The sequence below is a fragment of the Crassostrea angulata genome, chromosome 7 (genome assembly GCF_025612915.1).
Source record: "Crassostrea angulata isolate pt1a10 chromosome 7, ASM2561291v2, whole genome shotgun sequence".
Classification (NCBI taxonomy): Eukaryota; Metazoa; Mollusca; class Bivalvia; order Ostreida; family Ostreidae; genus Magallana; species Magallana angulata.
This window is the reverse complement of record NC_069117.1, coordinates 41,733,609-41,748,326: the sequence shown is the minus strand read 5'-3', so window position 1 is coordinate 41,748,326 and position 14,718 is coordinate 41,733,609. Positions and strand designations below refer to the sequence as shown.

The window sequence follows — 14,718 nt, the reverse complement described above, 5'->3', positions numbered from 1 at the left end:
AACTCTTTTTTTTAGCTAGGTTGATTAATTTCTCTGAGTTACAGCTAGTAGTTTGCAAGGGTCGAAATGTTTAATTTACTAAGAATAAACTGCATGGCAAGTATGTATAAAAAAGTCAAATGTTCAATATCAAACAGTGACAAGTGTATTAAAATCAGCTGGAGGAGTAATTGAGGGGAAGTGGAGGAATGATCCACATGTAGCTTGGCTTATTAAGAGCCAGGAAATGAAGAAGTCTGTTGCTGAAGCACAGTTCATGCCAAGCTGATTATTATTCTTTGTAATGGCTCCTCAATAGCTCTGTGACAGTGCTGCTTCAATAAGGGGCAGAAAAAAGTGATTGAAATTGCACAGCTCTTTTTTTTTTTTTTTTTGCGTGTATTGGGTTTGATTTATAACGTTCATTAAGCTACCTTTTCTTTGATAATCCAACATTAATGAACACGAATAGATGCCGCCACAGCATCAGCTGTATTATATCGCTACATGTATTAAATCAACTAAAGTATCGAACATGTCACCCAACAGTTAATTATTTCATGCAACAAGACTGTGGCTTTTTTTACGAGGTTTATTTTTCCAGCTCTTTGAAAAACCTTTTTCTAATGTTGTAGGCGACCTGTACGATCAAGATGCATCCAGACTTCAGCTTAAAGTCATCCGCTTTGTAAGTATCTGGTCTGTATTCATGCTCTAATGGCAAATAGCAGGGCAAATAAACATGCTTGTATACTGTAAATTCCTAATTAAATGCAAGGAATTTATATCTGCGTAAAATCGCGAGATGCATCCCTCGCGGATTTTAAAACCTAGCAATAATTTTCTGAGAGTTGATAACTATAGGAAATATAGATTAATGTTCTGAGATCGCGAGAATATATTCTCGCGATTTGATCCAAAACAACGGGATCGCAGAATTAAGTACTGGCGTAATATAAGGAGTTTACAGTAGTCAGCATCAATGAAGCTGATTTTGTTCCTCACCGTCTTACGAAGGTGAAGGAATGTGCAATTACAATAATCAAGGGTATATTCATACTCACCATTTTCATCCAGTCATCAACTTTTTGCACTTACTTTTATAATATCTTCACAGAAACAAAAAAAGGGTACTGTAAGACGACCTTAGTGGCTGCGTCTAATGGTTCCCAACATAAGTTTTGTACCAGATAAACTTTACTGCTTTTATAGCATGTAAAAGAACCATTTAAGTTCTGGTTCCCAGCCATAAATATTTGCGACAAAGACCTAATTTCGAACCTTGCAGATTTTTGTGTAGTAAAAGTTGGTTTACAGTAATCTTTGGAGACTACTTAAATTTTTCATTTATTACTTTAGTGAACATTTGGTTTCATGGATCTGCTCAACAACAAATGAGGATAAAACCACAGTACATGTATTTTGATTATGACCATTATGTTCGTATAGATTTCATTGTTGAAGTTTAATGGAAAAAAAGAGAAATATTCGTAAACATTTGTGGGATTAAATTCTGTCTAAGTACAAGATATGTTCATAATTATACTGACATGTATTATCGGTAGGTCCATTGGGGGGGGAGCATTTTAATCAAGAATGATTTAAATTATGAATTTTTTTTTTCCCCAAAGCTATCTTATGACTTGTGAATTAATCTGGATTTCTGACAAGCTATTATGAATCATAGAATGAGAGGGCTCTATATCATCAAATTGGTCTTCTTAAAATAATTCAGAAGTGTCGCACTGCGTTCCCAGGTGAACATTACGACCATTAGAGAATTCTCCTTTGCAGCAACTTGATTGCTAAAGCTGAACATTGTTTCTTTTTTGGTTGTTTTCATTTATAGATTGTATCTCGACTTCTATGGAACTGTAGTTATATAAAACATTATTGCTAAATTAGTTGATTTGAGAATATAGGAAAAAAAAATCATGTATGCTATGACTTGTAGTTCTTTAAGGATATTAACATGACAATGATAGATATTTTAGGTTTTTAGATATTTTACTATAAATGTGCAAATACTGTTTACAGGGTAATTTTCACCCTGTGTTATTTTTGCCCTTCATCACTTGCAAATGGTTTCGCCCAATCTTCAATTTAGCCAGAAAAAGTTGCGTTGAAAGAGAGATAATTTGAGACGTTGGATTACGCCCAGTCCTAAATTCTTCATTTGGCAGTGAGGGCGAAAGGGGTGAAAATAAAACTTGGGCAAATATTTTCCTGTATATACAGTAATTAAAAAAAATATTACACATTTGTTTGATTCTTGACCCATCAAATGGCCTAGAAATTATACATATAAAGTCAAGAAGGTTCTTATTATTCCAAACTCATTAATTTCTTTTCATCAAAATCAAATGTTTGCTTTGTTTCAGTTGGAGGAACAGACCAATGCAGAGTGTGCTTTCTTGCTGTTGGTTGTACCAGAAACACAAGAGTTGTTTTGCCAGGTAGGTGACTAAAATGGAAACAATTCTTTACTACATGGTTCAATGTTTTAAAACAACATTTATCTTATGGGTGATGAAGGAGGCTTGATTGTCAACAAATTAACCACCACATCAGCTACCTTTAAATTTCAAGTCCTCTTGATTTAACAATTTTCGAAGTGTTTATTGAAGAGGATTTAGTTATGGTTTTTCAACCGGGTTTTCCAACGGAAAAATCCGGTTATTAAAATGGCGGGTGGGCGGGCGGGTGGGTGGGGGGCTGCCAAAAGGGTACCCTCATTGTACGGATAACTCCTCCTACAATTTTCAAGATAGGAAGTTGTTCTTTTGCAGATCAATTGTACATATATCAGAGGTGTGCATATTGCTAGGATTTTGATTTCTGATAATTTATCGAAAAAATACCAGCTTTTGAACTTAGTCATTTTTTGGCAAAATATTGCATATAGGGTACCCTCATTGTACGGATAACTCCTCCTACAGTTTTCAAGATAGGAAGTTGTTCTTTTGCAGATCAATTGTACATATATCAGAGGTGTGCATATTGCTAGGATTTTGATTTCTGATAATTTATCGAAAAAATACCAGCTTTTGAACTTAGTCATTTTTTGGCAAAATATTGCATATAGGGTACCCTCATTGTACGGATAACTCCTCCTACAGTTTTCAAGATAGGAAATTGTTCTTTTGCAGATCAATTGTACATATATCAGAGGTGTGCATATTGCTAGGATTTTGATTTCTGATAATTTATCGAAAAAATACCAGCTTTTGAACTTAGTCATTTTTTGGCAAAATATTGCATATAGGGTACCCTCATTGTACGGATAACTCCTCCTACAGTTTTCAAGATAGGAAGTTGTTCTTTTGCAGATCAATTGTACATATATCAGAGGTGTGCATATTGCTAGGATTTTGATTTCTGATAATTTATCGAAAAAATACCAGCTTTTGAACTTAGTCATTTTTTGGCAAAATATTGCATATAGGGTACCCTCATTGTACGGATAACTCCTCCTACAGTTTTCAAGATAGGAAGTTGTTCTTTTGCAGATCAATTGTACATATATCAGAGGTGTGCATATTGCTAGGATTTTGATTTCTGATAATTTATCGAAAAAACTTTTTGGGCAAAATATTGCATATAGGGTACTCCATTTCACTGGATACGGGTTGACATGGATTATAGATACAGTTCACGTAAAAGAAAACCCGGTTTGCTGTCACATTGACAGCTTTTCACTTGTTCAATGTTTGTGTTATATCCGACATGCTGAAAAAAATGTTCTGAAAAAGTGAGAATTTTGGCTTTGGGTTATTTACACGAAATACTAAAGAGAGTATTTGTGTGAATCATCTCTGACGTAGCTTACTTGCATAACATTTCTTGTATATAGAAACACTTATAGAGACTCCAATATCTGGGAGATTATACCAACTGTCACTAGGTGGTATGTGTTTTTTTACCACATATATAATGAACAACATTTGGAAACATCTGTGTTTATAGTACTGCTTCTTTATTGACCTTTTATTGATAATAAGTTTTAAGGTACCTCACTACTACTAGACTTATACTTTTAAGACACTATGTCACAAGATGGAGATTAATGGTTTATATCAATCGATTTTGTTGTTATAGCTCAGTGGTTAATGTATCTGGCTTGTAAACCAAAGATCATGAGTTCAAATCCACTTGTGGTTTTTGTTCTATTGACTGAAGTAAATTTTGAAAAAGATGATTTTTTTATTTTTTCGCCTACTTGACATACATAAATTTCATTCACCATGCTATCTATTATAATCAAGCTGTTTATTGCTGATTAGACAAATTATTTCAAGGTGTAGTAAGGCACGTTAAATATTTCATTACTATACTGTACCACAATATGTTAATGTACAGTTTATACAGTACATGTAATTATGCACATTAGCTGAATCATGAAATACTGTAGATCATATATCAATATACTCATGTAATGATATATTTAAACCTTCCACATGTTACTTTGACCCTATTGTATCAAAAGAGAACTATTAGTCAGCCCAAAATTAATGCAGGTGATATGTACCTGCTGTAAACAAAATGTCGAATATTTTCAACACCAACTGGATTACAGTGGGACACACTGGAAATTGAAAATTTCAACCTCATTTTGAATGTTATAATTATAACTTCAATTAAAGATGTCCAAACACTTGCGAGGAATCATGCTAACACTTTTATCAACTTTGCTTTAGTATTTTAAACAAAACATTACATTTGATGGTATGTTGATTTGCATTTAAAACCTGTAAAAATTCATTGGATATGATACTTTATCTATGATTTGAATAGATTTTTTTAGTATCTATGAGCAACAAGAGTGTTGTATCTTCACCCTTGTTCCTCTATTTTTAGGTCTATAAATGTTTTCTTTTCTTTCAGGTGATAGGAGGACTAGTTTTAGAGGAAGAAATCAAGTTTCCAGTAAGTATATTCAGAGGAATTTGTCATCAGTATGGTAGACCTTACTCCGAAAGCATACATAGTTTAATATTTGAGCTTTCAGTTGAAAACAAATACCTGTAGAGACCTTGCTCCAAATCAATACAATAACACTGATCAAAATGGGATATGCCTATTCATGATTTTGCAGTTTATGCTCACTTCTCTTCTTTTTATACTGTTAGGATTAGAAATGGGGTACAGATACCAGTGTGCTATATTGATCTCACACACATGTTTGTAACTCTTTAACATGCAAGTTAATTTTGCCATTGAGTTTCCATTTTGTAAAAAAGAGTTTTTTTGCTGTGTATACTAATCACTGTGTCAGATAATGTGAACCCAATAGTTTTAAAGTCCTTTTCTTGATTAAGGACATCAATCATCGTTAACAAGTGGATGCCCCTAATTATTTTCAGGTCAAAGATGTTCAGGTTTACTTTGATGTGTATTCCCTGTATTTTGGTCATGACAATTGGATGACCCCCATTAACCCTTAGGTCAAAGGTCATAAAGTTTGCTCCTCTGCCAATACGAAATGAAATATCCAACCAACAAATTTTTACAAACAATTCTAAATCATGAATCTGTAACTTTATGTACATGCATAAATACGTCCTTTATTTGTTATATTGGTTTTAGGAATTATGGAGAAGGATATGTATCTACTTTATTAAAAATGACACTTATTATCTTAAAATCTTTCTTGTTTTAAAGAAAAAGATTTTCTTAATTTACAAATGATGGATACGACATGCACTATAATGAAATGATCATGCATGGTAATGGATTACAACCCTAGCTTTGTCATATCAAATTCCCCAAGCATTGCTTCATAACCATTGTACAAGTCTGCCAATCTGCAGTTTGCAGACCTCATCTTTTGTACAGTGCTCTGTCTCTTGGCTAATGTCTGGCCTGGAAGTCTGGTTCAACTTGTAAATCCTATCACCGATGCTCATCCAGGATTCTAGCCAAAGACAAATCATCCGATGATGATCAATTGATGGCGGTTCAAACGCTGGATCAATACTGTACCGAGTGTTTGGTCTTGGAGACCTGCTGTAATAACTGTCAAAGACGAGGTCTGAAGTGTTTTCGTAGGTTTTAGTGTAGGCCAGTCTTACACTTCCTGTACGACATCGGCTTAGTTTGAAGATGCATGGGAACAAGGAATCGTTGTCAGAATCTCACCTAGGATGTCTTGAGATGATCTGAGCTTATAAGGGAAAGATTATTAACACAGTTATATTTGAAGTGAAATTTAAGCTTTCTATATTTTTGTTCATTGCTTTGATGAAGAAAGGGACTTAAGGTTGATGAGCGCAAACATTTTTTGTCCTTTTGATTAAAGTGCATTGAGCAGTTATTTACAAGCACAAAGATAAATTCAGATGAAAACCGTCAAATGATTTATGTTCTATAGAATCTTTGAGTCTACTCCTCTTCATTTTTAATCAAAGATAATTTAGCAACATTTATAATGTGTTGATCAGATGCACTTGTTGATATGATATTGATAATGTTTACTCTGGGTATTGATTATATAGCGGGAAGTGGAAAGGAAGTGGTATTAATTTTTTGTCCTTTGTCCATCAGTGTTTTGGGCAAGAACAAGATCAGAAATGTGTATGCCAGATATAATTGAAGTAGGATCTTGAATGTTATAAATGGAAGACATATTTCATGCGTGCTAGCCGAGATTGGTTGTATAGTGCCTGGACTTTGAGACTCTGAAGTAAATGGCAAATGTCAAGCGTCCTCCAATGATACATGGAGGAAAGAAAAATTATGACAGCTTCCAAAGCCATTAGGAAAATGATTATGAAATTACACGTATGATCTATTTGTTATTTGAAATAAAAAGTAGAGGCTCTGTCGTAATCTCAGGCAGTTAGGATAGCAGTGAAAGTTCAGTCGCAGGGTGTCAGAGCAATATTGATATTTAGGTGGTGAACTCTAAACAGGGAGAAAATTTTGCTTGCAGTAATTTTGTACAAAAAGTTGTTGTTTCAAGTATCTTTGAAATTTATCAACATGATCAATGAATATTCTTGGTCGGTTTTTTTTTTTTAACACAAACTTGTCAAAATATTCACCAACAAAGATTGATTATAATATACAATTGAAGTCTACCATTGAGGAAGTCAATCCTAGTTCCCCAATAACATGCCTATTCTCTTGGCTTTGCCTTGGGAAATAGGCTTGCCTAAGGGAAGCTGGAATCTTGCTCACTCCCTTAATACATGCAGTATAATATAACTGGGTTTTGTTATATCGATATAATAAAATAATTTTATTAAACAGCACTGTAGCCGATACACTATGCCAAAACTTGGACCATTTAGGGAAATTGCTATTAATTAAGGAGTTACTTGTTTATAAAACTATACAGCAATTTTTTTCATTGGCAGATCCGTCGTATAAAAATGTTTCTATTACTCAAACGTCTGTGACAACAAATGTCTAGCTGATATGCACTCCTTTAGTCCTTATTGCTCCATCTATTGAGATATGTCAAATTTGTGCCCCAGTTCAATCTTCTTCTGTTGTGTTATCATTGTTATGAATATGAAGGCGGCTATTATGTTGCTATGGTACCAAAAAAAGAGAGGAGGTGTCTCATGATGCAATAGTACAGAAAAATGGATTGCAATGTTGATTTTTCAATGATTAAAAATGAATAATGTATCATGTTTTGGGTGTTGCATTGAACCCCAGTGCTGTTGCTGCTGTTTTTAGAAAATGTTGATAGAATATCATTATTTTTGACATATGGACTGTTCATTTAGTTGAGATAACATTGCTGTATTGTTTAATTGTAAATATCCGCAGAATCTCGGGTTACTTGGTATAAAATGCTAAGAATGGATAGCGGAGGTTTCACTTCAATCTTTATTCAGTGCAAGTTGTGGTTTGTTTTTTGTTGCCGAGAAGGGCAATAAAACTAAAAATTCCCTTGGAGTATCGCATTGCACTTGCAGATACAGCATATATTTCACAAATTAGGTACCAAAGTATTAGTAACTGATGATGCAAAAAATTTTGTGCAGTTAATTTTTTTGCTGATCGATTTATGATATTTTTGCTGCCTTTTGTTGTAAAAATATAGCCATATAGAAAAAAAATTATAGAAAAAATTGTTGACTTCAGCAAGAGTGGAAAACATGTACATACATACAAATACATTTCTATTGATATTGAGTCAATTTTGATTGCAGATTACAGCAAAAACTGTATCATTAAAAAAAAAAATAAGAAAAAGAATAGAAAACTGAATAGCTATATAAGCAAGAGTCTGTTTGAAATTAAATGTAACTGTTCTTGTAACAAACTAATCAATTTCATCTATGTTGCCGCACATTTGAAGTAGTTGGGTAATTGCGGAAGAGATCACAATTTTTCCTGTCATATCTCCAGGGATTTTCTTCCATTGGTAGCCCTATACTCTAGCTTGAAATGTCTATAGTAAGACTTTGTCATAGGGAGAGAGGAGTCCCAGTATTGATTTGTGATGATCCAATTTGATATCAATCAGTTATGGAAATGCTTTAATGAAATACTAATTATTGATCACTGATAAAATATGGCAAATAACTATAATAGCTCCATGACAATTGCATCTGGGAGCAAAAAAACCAGAAACAGAAAACTTTCATTTCGTAAATGTATTCGTTATCATTGAAGTTGTACATTAGTTAATTGGTAAAAAATATAGGAGAAAAAATAAAAACTGTATTGCAATTCTTTTGTCATTATAAGTGAATGATTTTTTGTTGTGTTTTTCTTGCTAAATGTAAATGATTCATGGTCAATTATTGTATGTGGGGTTTTTTTCTTATCTTTGCAGGGCCCTAACAGTGTGTTTAGCTTGCCTTTAGAATCGAAGAAACCAATGAAATTAGAAGATGTACCATTGGTGAGGATAAGATTCAGATTGAGTAGTTCTGAATGAAAAACTGACTAGATATGACTATCATAAATGAAACTTATATTTCTGGTTCAAGTTTCTTTTTTTATTAAACATTCTTAAACAATGGAGCTCTTTCCCTGGTGGTTTATGTAGAAATGAATGTGGTGGGTTATAATTTTTTCTTTTCTTTAAAAATGGCTACCTTTAAAGCCTATTAAAATGATCCACCAAAGAAAGTATTTCACTATTCATTTTTATTTAAATCTCTCTTTGAATCTTTTTTTACACGATCGGGGCTATGATATTAATTGATTTTATGGCTAATTAAAGCATCTTTAAGCAAAACAAACTTTTGGAAATATGTAATAGATACACAAGAAAGGCAAAAAATGTAAAATGTCCCATACTTAGAATCATGCGATATGTCCTTTAAGTTATTCAGATAACTATCAGAAATATTACATCAGCAGAAGAGCCAGCCAGGCCATGCATTAATTATTGCTATAACCATGTCAGTCTATTTCAGACACAGTGTATGAAGAATGAACTTTAAAGTATTTTAAAAGAATAAAGCACAATTTTATAACAGTTCAACATTGTTTATAAAGATTATACACCAAACAATGAAAGCAAAAATTTTCAACAGGTTTTCAAAAATATTAAATTTTGTTCATTACAATTTGCATACACCATTGTCCTGTATCCTCTATTCTGTTTGTCTTTTCTATAGTTATTCTGCAACAATTTATTTTATACATTTTATTTTTTTACAGGATAAGAGGAAAGACATAGAAAACTTTGTAGGAGTGAAATTAAAGTCCATGTTATGTGTTCCTGTATCTAGCAGAAATAATGACGGTTTAATAGCTTTAGCATGCGTGGTTAATAAGAAGGATGCTGAAAAGTGAGTAGTTCGATCAAGGCAATCTTTTGTTACTGCAGTTTTGTCCAAGTAGTGAACTCTTCAGCGCTATTGTAAATGCTAAAGTCTTGGAAACTTAAATGATTGGATTTGAGAGCTGGTGTTGTTATATTATGAGGAACTTAAAAAAAAAAATGAAGACAATTAGAAAAAAAAATTGTCAAAGTTCAGAGCTTTATCAAGAAAGCAAATTGACATTAGAAATTGTACTCGATGCTAAAGGTTACCTCCGCTGTAAATCTGTACGGCCATCTGTTTTCAGTATTATCAGTGTTATATCCCTACTTTGACATTTTGCAGTTTTACCAATGATGACCTGCAGGCCATTCTCCAGTGTTTTCAGTACACATCGACAGTGCTAACTAGCACGTTAGCATTTCAAAATGAACGAAAGCTCAAACTTCAAACTCAGGTGAACAACCTTTGATAGATCTATATATCTGTATATTGTCTGTTTTATTGGGCAATTTGCTATTAGCTGTATTTCGTATTATTGTTAAAGCTCAATATCTCCATGCCATAATATTTTTGTGCATATGTATCTAAAGATTTATTTGGGTTTTTTTTGCAAGGAAACAATTGTTCTTTAATTGAATGAATTAGGTACTTGTTAAAAGTTGGATCAAAAAGTTTTTTTCAGAATTTATTTTTTTATTTTTTTACAGGCTATGCTTCAGGTGGCCAGAAATTTGTTCACTCATTTAGGTGAGTTCTCAGTAAGACACAGTGAGGAGTTAGGTAGCTGTACTAATCTGACCCAATTTCTAGCAAAGTATAGAGAACAGGTAGTTATCCCCAATAGAAGAAGAAGAGAGAGTGTGCACAGAGATAGCAATGGCTCGGCCAAGTCCAGTAAATCTGAATCAATTACAGAAAATACATTGCTGGAACTGGACAAAATAGATGGAATTAGTTCCATGTCAAGAGAAGGATTACCAAAAGTTTTTAAAAGCGAGGTTTTTATGTTGCTCAATGAAAAGAAGGAATGCCTCGATACAGAAAATTCCCAAAATTCAGTAGCAAGGAAAAAGTATTTCAAGTCTGTGTATACTTATGAGGTGAAAGAAGATAATGGTACTAGTAGTGGGAAGTTTTCTGAAAGTTTTGAAAGGACAACTGAGAGAGCAGAGCTACATTTGCAGTGCAACAGTTATGAGGACAATGATTTATCTAAAAATGAAAAGATCTATATGCAGGAGAATTTTGAGGTTGGTCAATTAGATGTCAGAAGAATTGAGAGTGAAGAAAATACACTGTGTGGTCAGAAGGTAGAGCATGGGATTTGGAATTCAGGTGAAAATGATTTACTCAGGGAATTTTCACAGCCCGAGACAGCTATCTCACTTACCTTGCATCCAGGTGTGATATCAAATGACCTGGATTTGATAGGACAGAAAGACAATGTAGAAGATGAAGATGATTTATCATTGGTTAAAGAAATAGTTGTTGCAGAGAAAGTGCCTGTACCTGAGAAAAACTTTGATGTTTGTGGAAGTGATTCCAAACTACATGCTGAGCAAGCTTCTGTGAGTGAAGAACCTTCAGAAAATGTTTCTAATGAATTGCTAAGTGCTGCAGAAGACATGCATGTAAATGATGAACCTACCTCAGAAAATTTATTAGAGGTAAAAACTAACAGCCAAAGAGACATCCCTGGAGTACTGTCATCTGTCTCTAAGTCAGAGGCTATAGATAACAGGAATAAATCTGATAAAAGGACTGCTCAGTCCAGTGATGGTCAGGAAGTTGAGATCTTAAACCCTCTCATATGTAAGGTTGAGGCTGAATCAGATACTGATGGTGAAGGAGACATACACACAGGGAGAGTGGCTAAATCTGATACTGAGACAGACAATATTGCTTCAGGCTCTGAAAAAATTGAAACAGGTGTCACAATTGTCATTGACAGAGAGGAGGATGCAGATACATGTACAAAATCTGTTGTGGATGAAGAAGTGGGAATTGTCTCATCAGGTGTCAACAGAGAAGAGGAGGATTTGGCAAACTCAGATGCTGACATTGAAGAGGAGGATGTCACAAAGTCAGACATTGACAGTGATGGCAGTGACTTCTGTCTACCTTCAGTGTCACAGTTGGAGATTGTTAGGACTAGACCTGATGACAAACTTAACCCTGATACACTGCCTGTTTGCAGTACAGACTTGGACACACTGAAAGTGCCATCAGAAAAATCAGGAATATCTTTTTATACTGCAGGAGTTGAAGCTGCAAACGACAAATCGCGTGCTTCTACTTCAGACTCTGAATTGGAGAATTCAGATGTGTTTTATGATACTTTCACTGAAAGAAGCATTGTCAGTAGTAGATCGGAACAAGGGCTCTCCATCTCACTCCTGGACAGAAGCAGGCTAGCATCTCCAGAGCTCCGAGAAGAGATAAAAGCTAGATTTTCCCACAGCGATCCAGTCATCTCTCAGCAACAAAACATGACTGCCGTGCACACACTACTGGAATTCAAGGAGAGCAGACCGTCTTTGAACTATGCATTTATTGAGGATACAGAATTTGTACTTGAACCCCTCAGAATAAGCTCCAATGATCTGGAGTCTGTTGTGGAGAGCTTAGGTCTGATCAGTGCCCATTCCTCCTCCCCAGTCATAAAAATCATTGTGGAGGACACCAACTCCCACAAAACGCACTGCTTTTCACAACAGAGTGACCCCAAGGTGTCCACTTACTCCTCAGTTGACCGGTTATCTGAGAAAGGCTCTGGTTGTCAGTTCAGTAAACATGATAAAGACTTAGATTATATCAAGTGCCAGCAGCCGCCTACCACAGACTTTTCCATTATCAGCAAAAGTAGGCCCTGCATTCCTTTTGAAGTTGATTAACAGTTCTGTTGATCCATTTTCTGTTATTTCACTAACAGGTATTGCTTGAAGGCAACAAAAAAGTTGATCATTTCACTGAATCAATTTTTTTGCATTCTCCTTTTGAAGTTGTGTTATTTGAAAATTTTTAGTCTTGTTAATATTTTATCCCGGTACTGTTTGTTCATTGGTTTTTTAATGAAAAGTTGTTGGTTTTAAAGGTCTGCTGCCTTTGTTCACTGTTATGTAATACATTGCTGTTTGTATTGGAGCCTTGAATTTGCACAATTAGTTTTTAAAATCTTACTGGAAAAATCAATATACCATTATCTATTTCAAGTACAAAAAATCATTATGAAATATGACAAATATTATTATAAAGTGATCTATTGTTTCGTTTTATCATTATTTTTTTGGTAATTATTTTTAAATGATGTATTTTTTTTTATGCAGATGATTTAACCAAACTTCTCCGAGAAATTATGCAAGAGGCAAGAAATCTTACACAGGCCGAGAGGTACAGTGACATATAAGATAAAATGATATATATATTTTTTGGCAAATTTAATTTCATTCTTAATGAAAAGTATGACAGCAAGCATTTATTATCTTGAATGTAATGATCATCATTGAAATCTTGAAGAGAAACAGACATGCACTTTATTTCTTCATTATACATGTACAATGTATATGTTTATACAATATACCTTACTTAATAATCCTTTATTTCTTCAATAGATGTTCTGTGTTTTTGATTGACAAAGAGACAAAAGAACTAGTCGCTGAGGTGTTTGATGGTATATCTACCAATAATAAAGAGGTACCCTTAAAGCTCTTCATATACTTTTCACCGAATCAACTGAGAACTGTTAAGCCAAACTAGTTTAAAGTTATAATTATATTGAATACTTTATACCATTTTCCTTTATAGGAACATAATGAAATCCGAATGCCTATAACTCAGGGAATAGCAGGTCATGTTGCCACCACAGGTAAAATAAACCAACTGTTAGTAATCTCACTTCAGTTGTAATTATCAATAATCATGAAATAAATTTTTTTCAAATTTTGACTGTGTTGTAAATTTGTTGCAGGGAATTTGCTGAACATTAAGGATGCGTACTCCCACCCAATGTTCTATAGGGGCATAGACGACTCTACAGGGTTCAGGACCAGGTACTGATAGCAACTGCATGAAAATATATCATGTCTCAGATTGTCTCTTGTTTTACCATTAGGTGTACTTTAAAGGATATTCAATAAAACTCAACTACTTCTCTTTTTTCTCACAGAAATATACTGTGCTTTCCAATTAAAAATGAGAGAGGTAAGTCTAATATATTTAAAGTATGAAAATTAGAGAGAGAAAACATTAAACTAAAGCATATGCTATGATTAAGGTTATTTAATTAAAAAAAAAAAAAGTCAAACATGTATCCAATGTTATTTGTATGGAGTATTGGACGATGTGTGAAAACTGAGGCATGTTCAGCAGAACGAATGTGTGTAAGCGCCCGCCAAAATTTGCATTGTGTGTATAGGGAATTTTGATGCGATTTCGCAAGGACCGGCTCTGTTGAACACGCCTCAGTTTTCTTTGGCTTTCCAGGAGATGTTCTGGGTGTGGCCCAGCTCTGTAACAAGAAGACGGGACAACACTTCACCGAGTTTGACGAGGACTTAGCCTCGGCGTTCGCAGTCTACTGCTGTATTAGTATTAGTCATGTAAGTGCCTTGCTGATAATCCCATTCAATTTGATCCATTTCAAAAGTTTTAAAAAAGGAGGTTATATGTATAAGTTCACATTTTACTTTTAAGCATACAAAGAAGATGATATAAATTTGGATATAATTTATTGTTTGATTTATTAATATTTAATCTAATACATTTGATTATAATGCTTATTGTATTGTATTTTATGTAAAAGAGCACAATTCAGTGTCTGATGTCTTTATATCTACTCTACAGGCTTACAGGACATGCAGATTATACCTTTATAATTGTCTACATTTGAGCATCTGTATTTGCCAAATGTTTTTCTATTTGCATTTTTATTTCTTTTATCAGTGATGTGTTAAAAATCGGTTGTGATTTTATGTGATTAACATTCTATTAGGCTAACATTTTG

At 33.9% G+C, this 14,718-nt stretch overlaps 1 protein-coding gene across 6 annotated transcripts in view; it reads left to right on the top strand.

Annotated features, from left to right (window-relative positions):
• The window catches only part of LOC128191722 (cGMP-dependent 3',5'-cyclic phosphodiesterase-like), a 52,576-nt gene that overhangs the window by 29,631 nt on the left and 8,227 nt on the right, over window positions 1-14,718 (top strand). For all 6 annotated transcript variants that reach the window (XM_052863942.1, XM_052863944.1, XM_052863943.1 and 3 more), the window contains exons 8-20: window positions 615-667; window positions 2,361-2,435; window positions 4,864-4,905; window positions 8,774-8,842; window positions 9,610-9,740; window positions 10,059-10,170; window positions 10,424-10,463; window positions 13,043-13,106; window positions 13,328-13,409; window positions 13,521-13,581; window positions 13,684-13,765; window positions 13,882-13,916; window positions 14,199-14,314. In XM_052863942.1, the coding sequence (XP_052719902.1) occupies window positions 615-667; window positions 2,361-2,435; window positions 4,864-4,905; window positions 8,774-8,842; window positions 9,610-9,740; window positions 10,059-10,170; window positions 10,424-10,463; window positions 13,043-13,106; window positions 13,328-13,409; window positions 13,521-13,581; window positions 13,684-13,765; window positions 13,882-13,916; window positions 14,199-14,314 (962 nt within the window). The remainder of the gene's footprint in view (window positions 1-614; window positions 668-2,360; window positions 2,436-4,863; window positions 4,906-8,773; window positions 8,843-9,609; window positions 9,741-10,058; window positions 10,171-10,423; window positions 10,464-13,042; window positions 13,107-13,327; window positions 13,410-13,520; window positions 13,582-13,683; window positions 13,766-13,881; window positions 13,917-14,198; window positions 14,315-14,718) is intronic.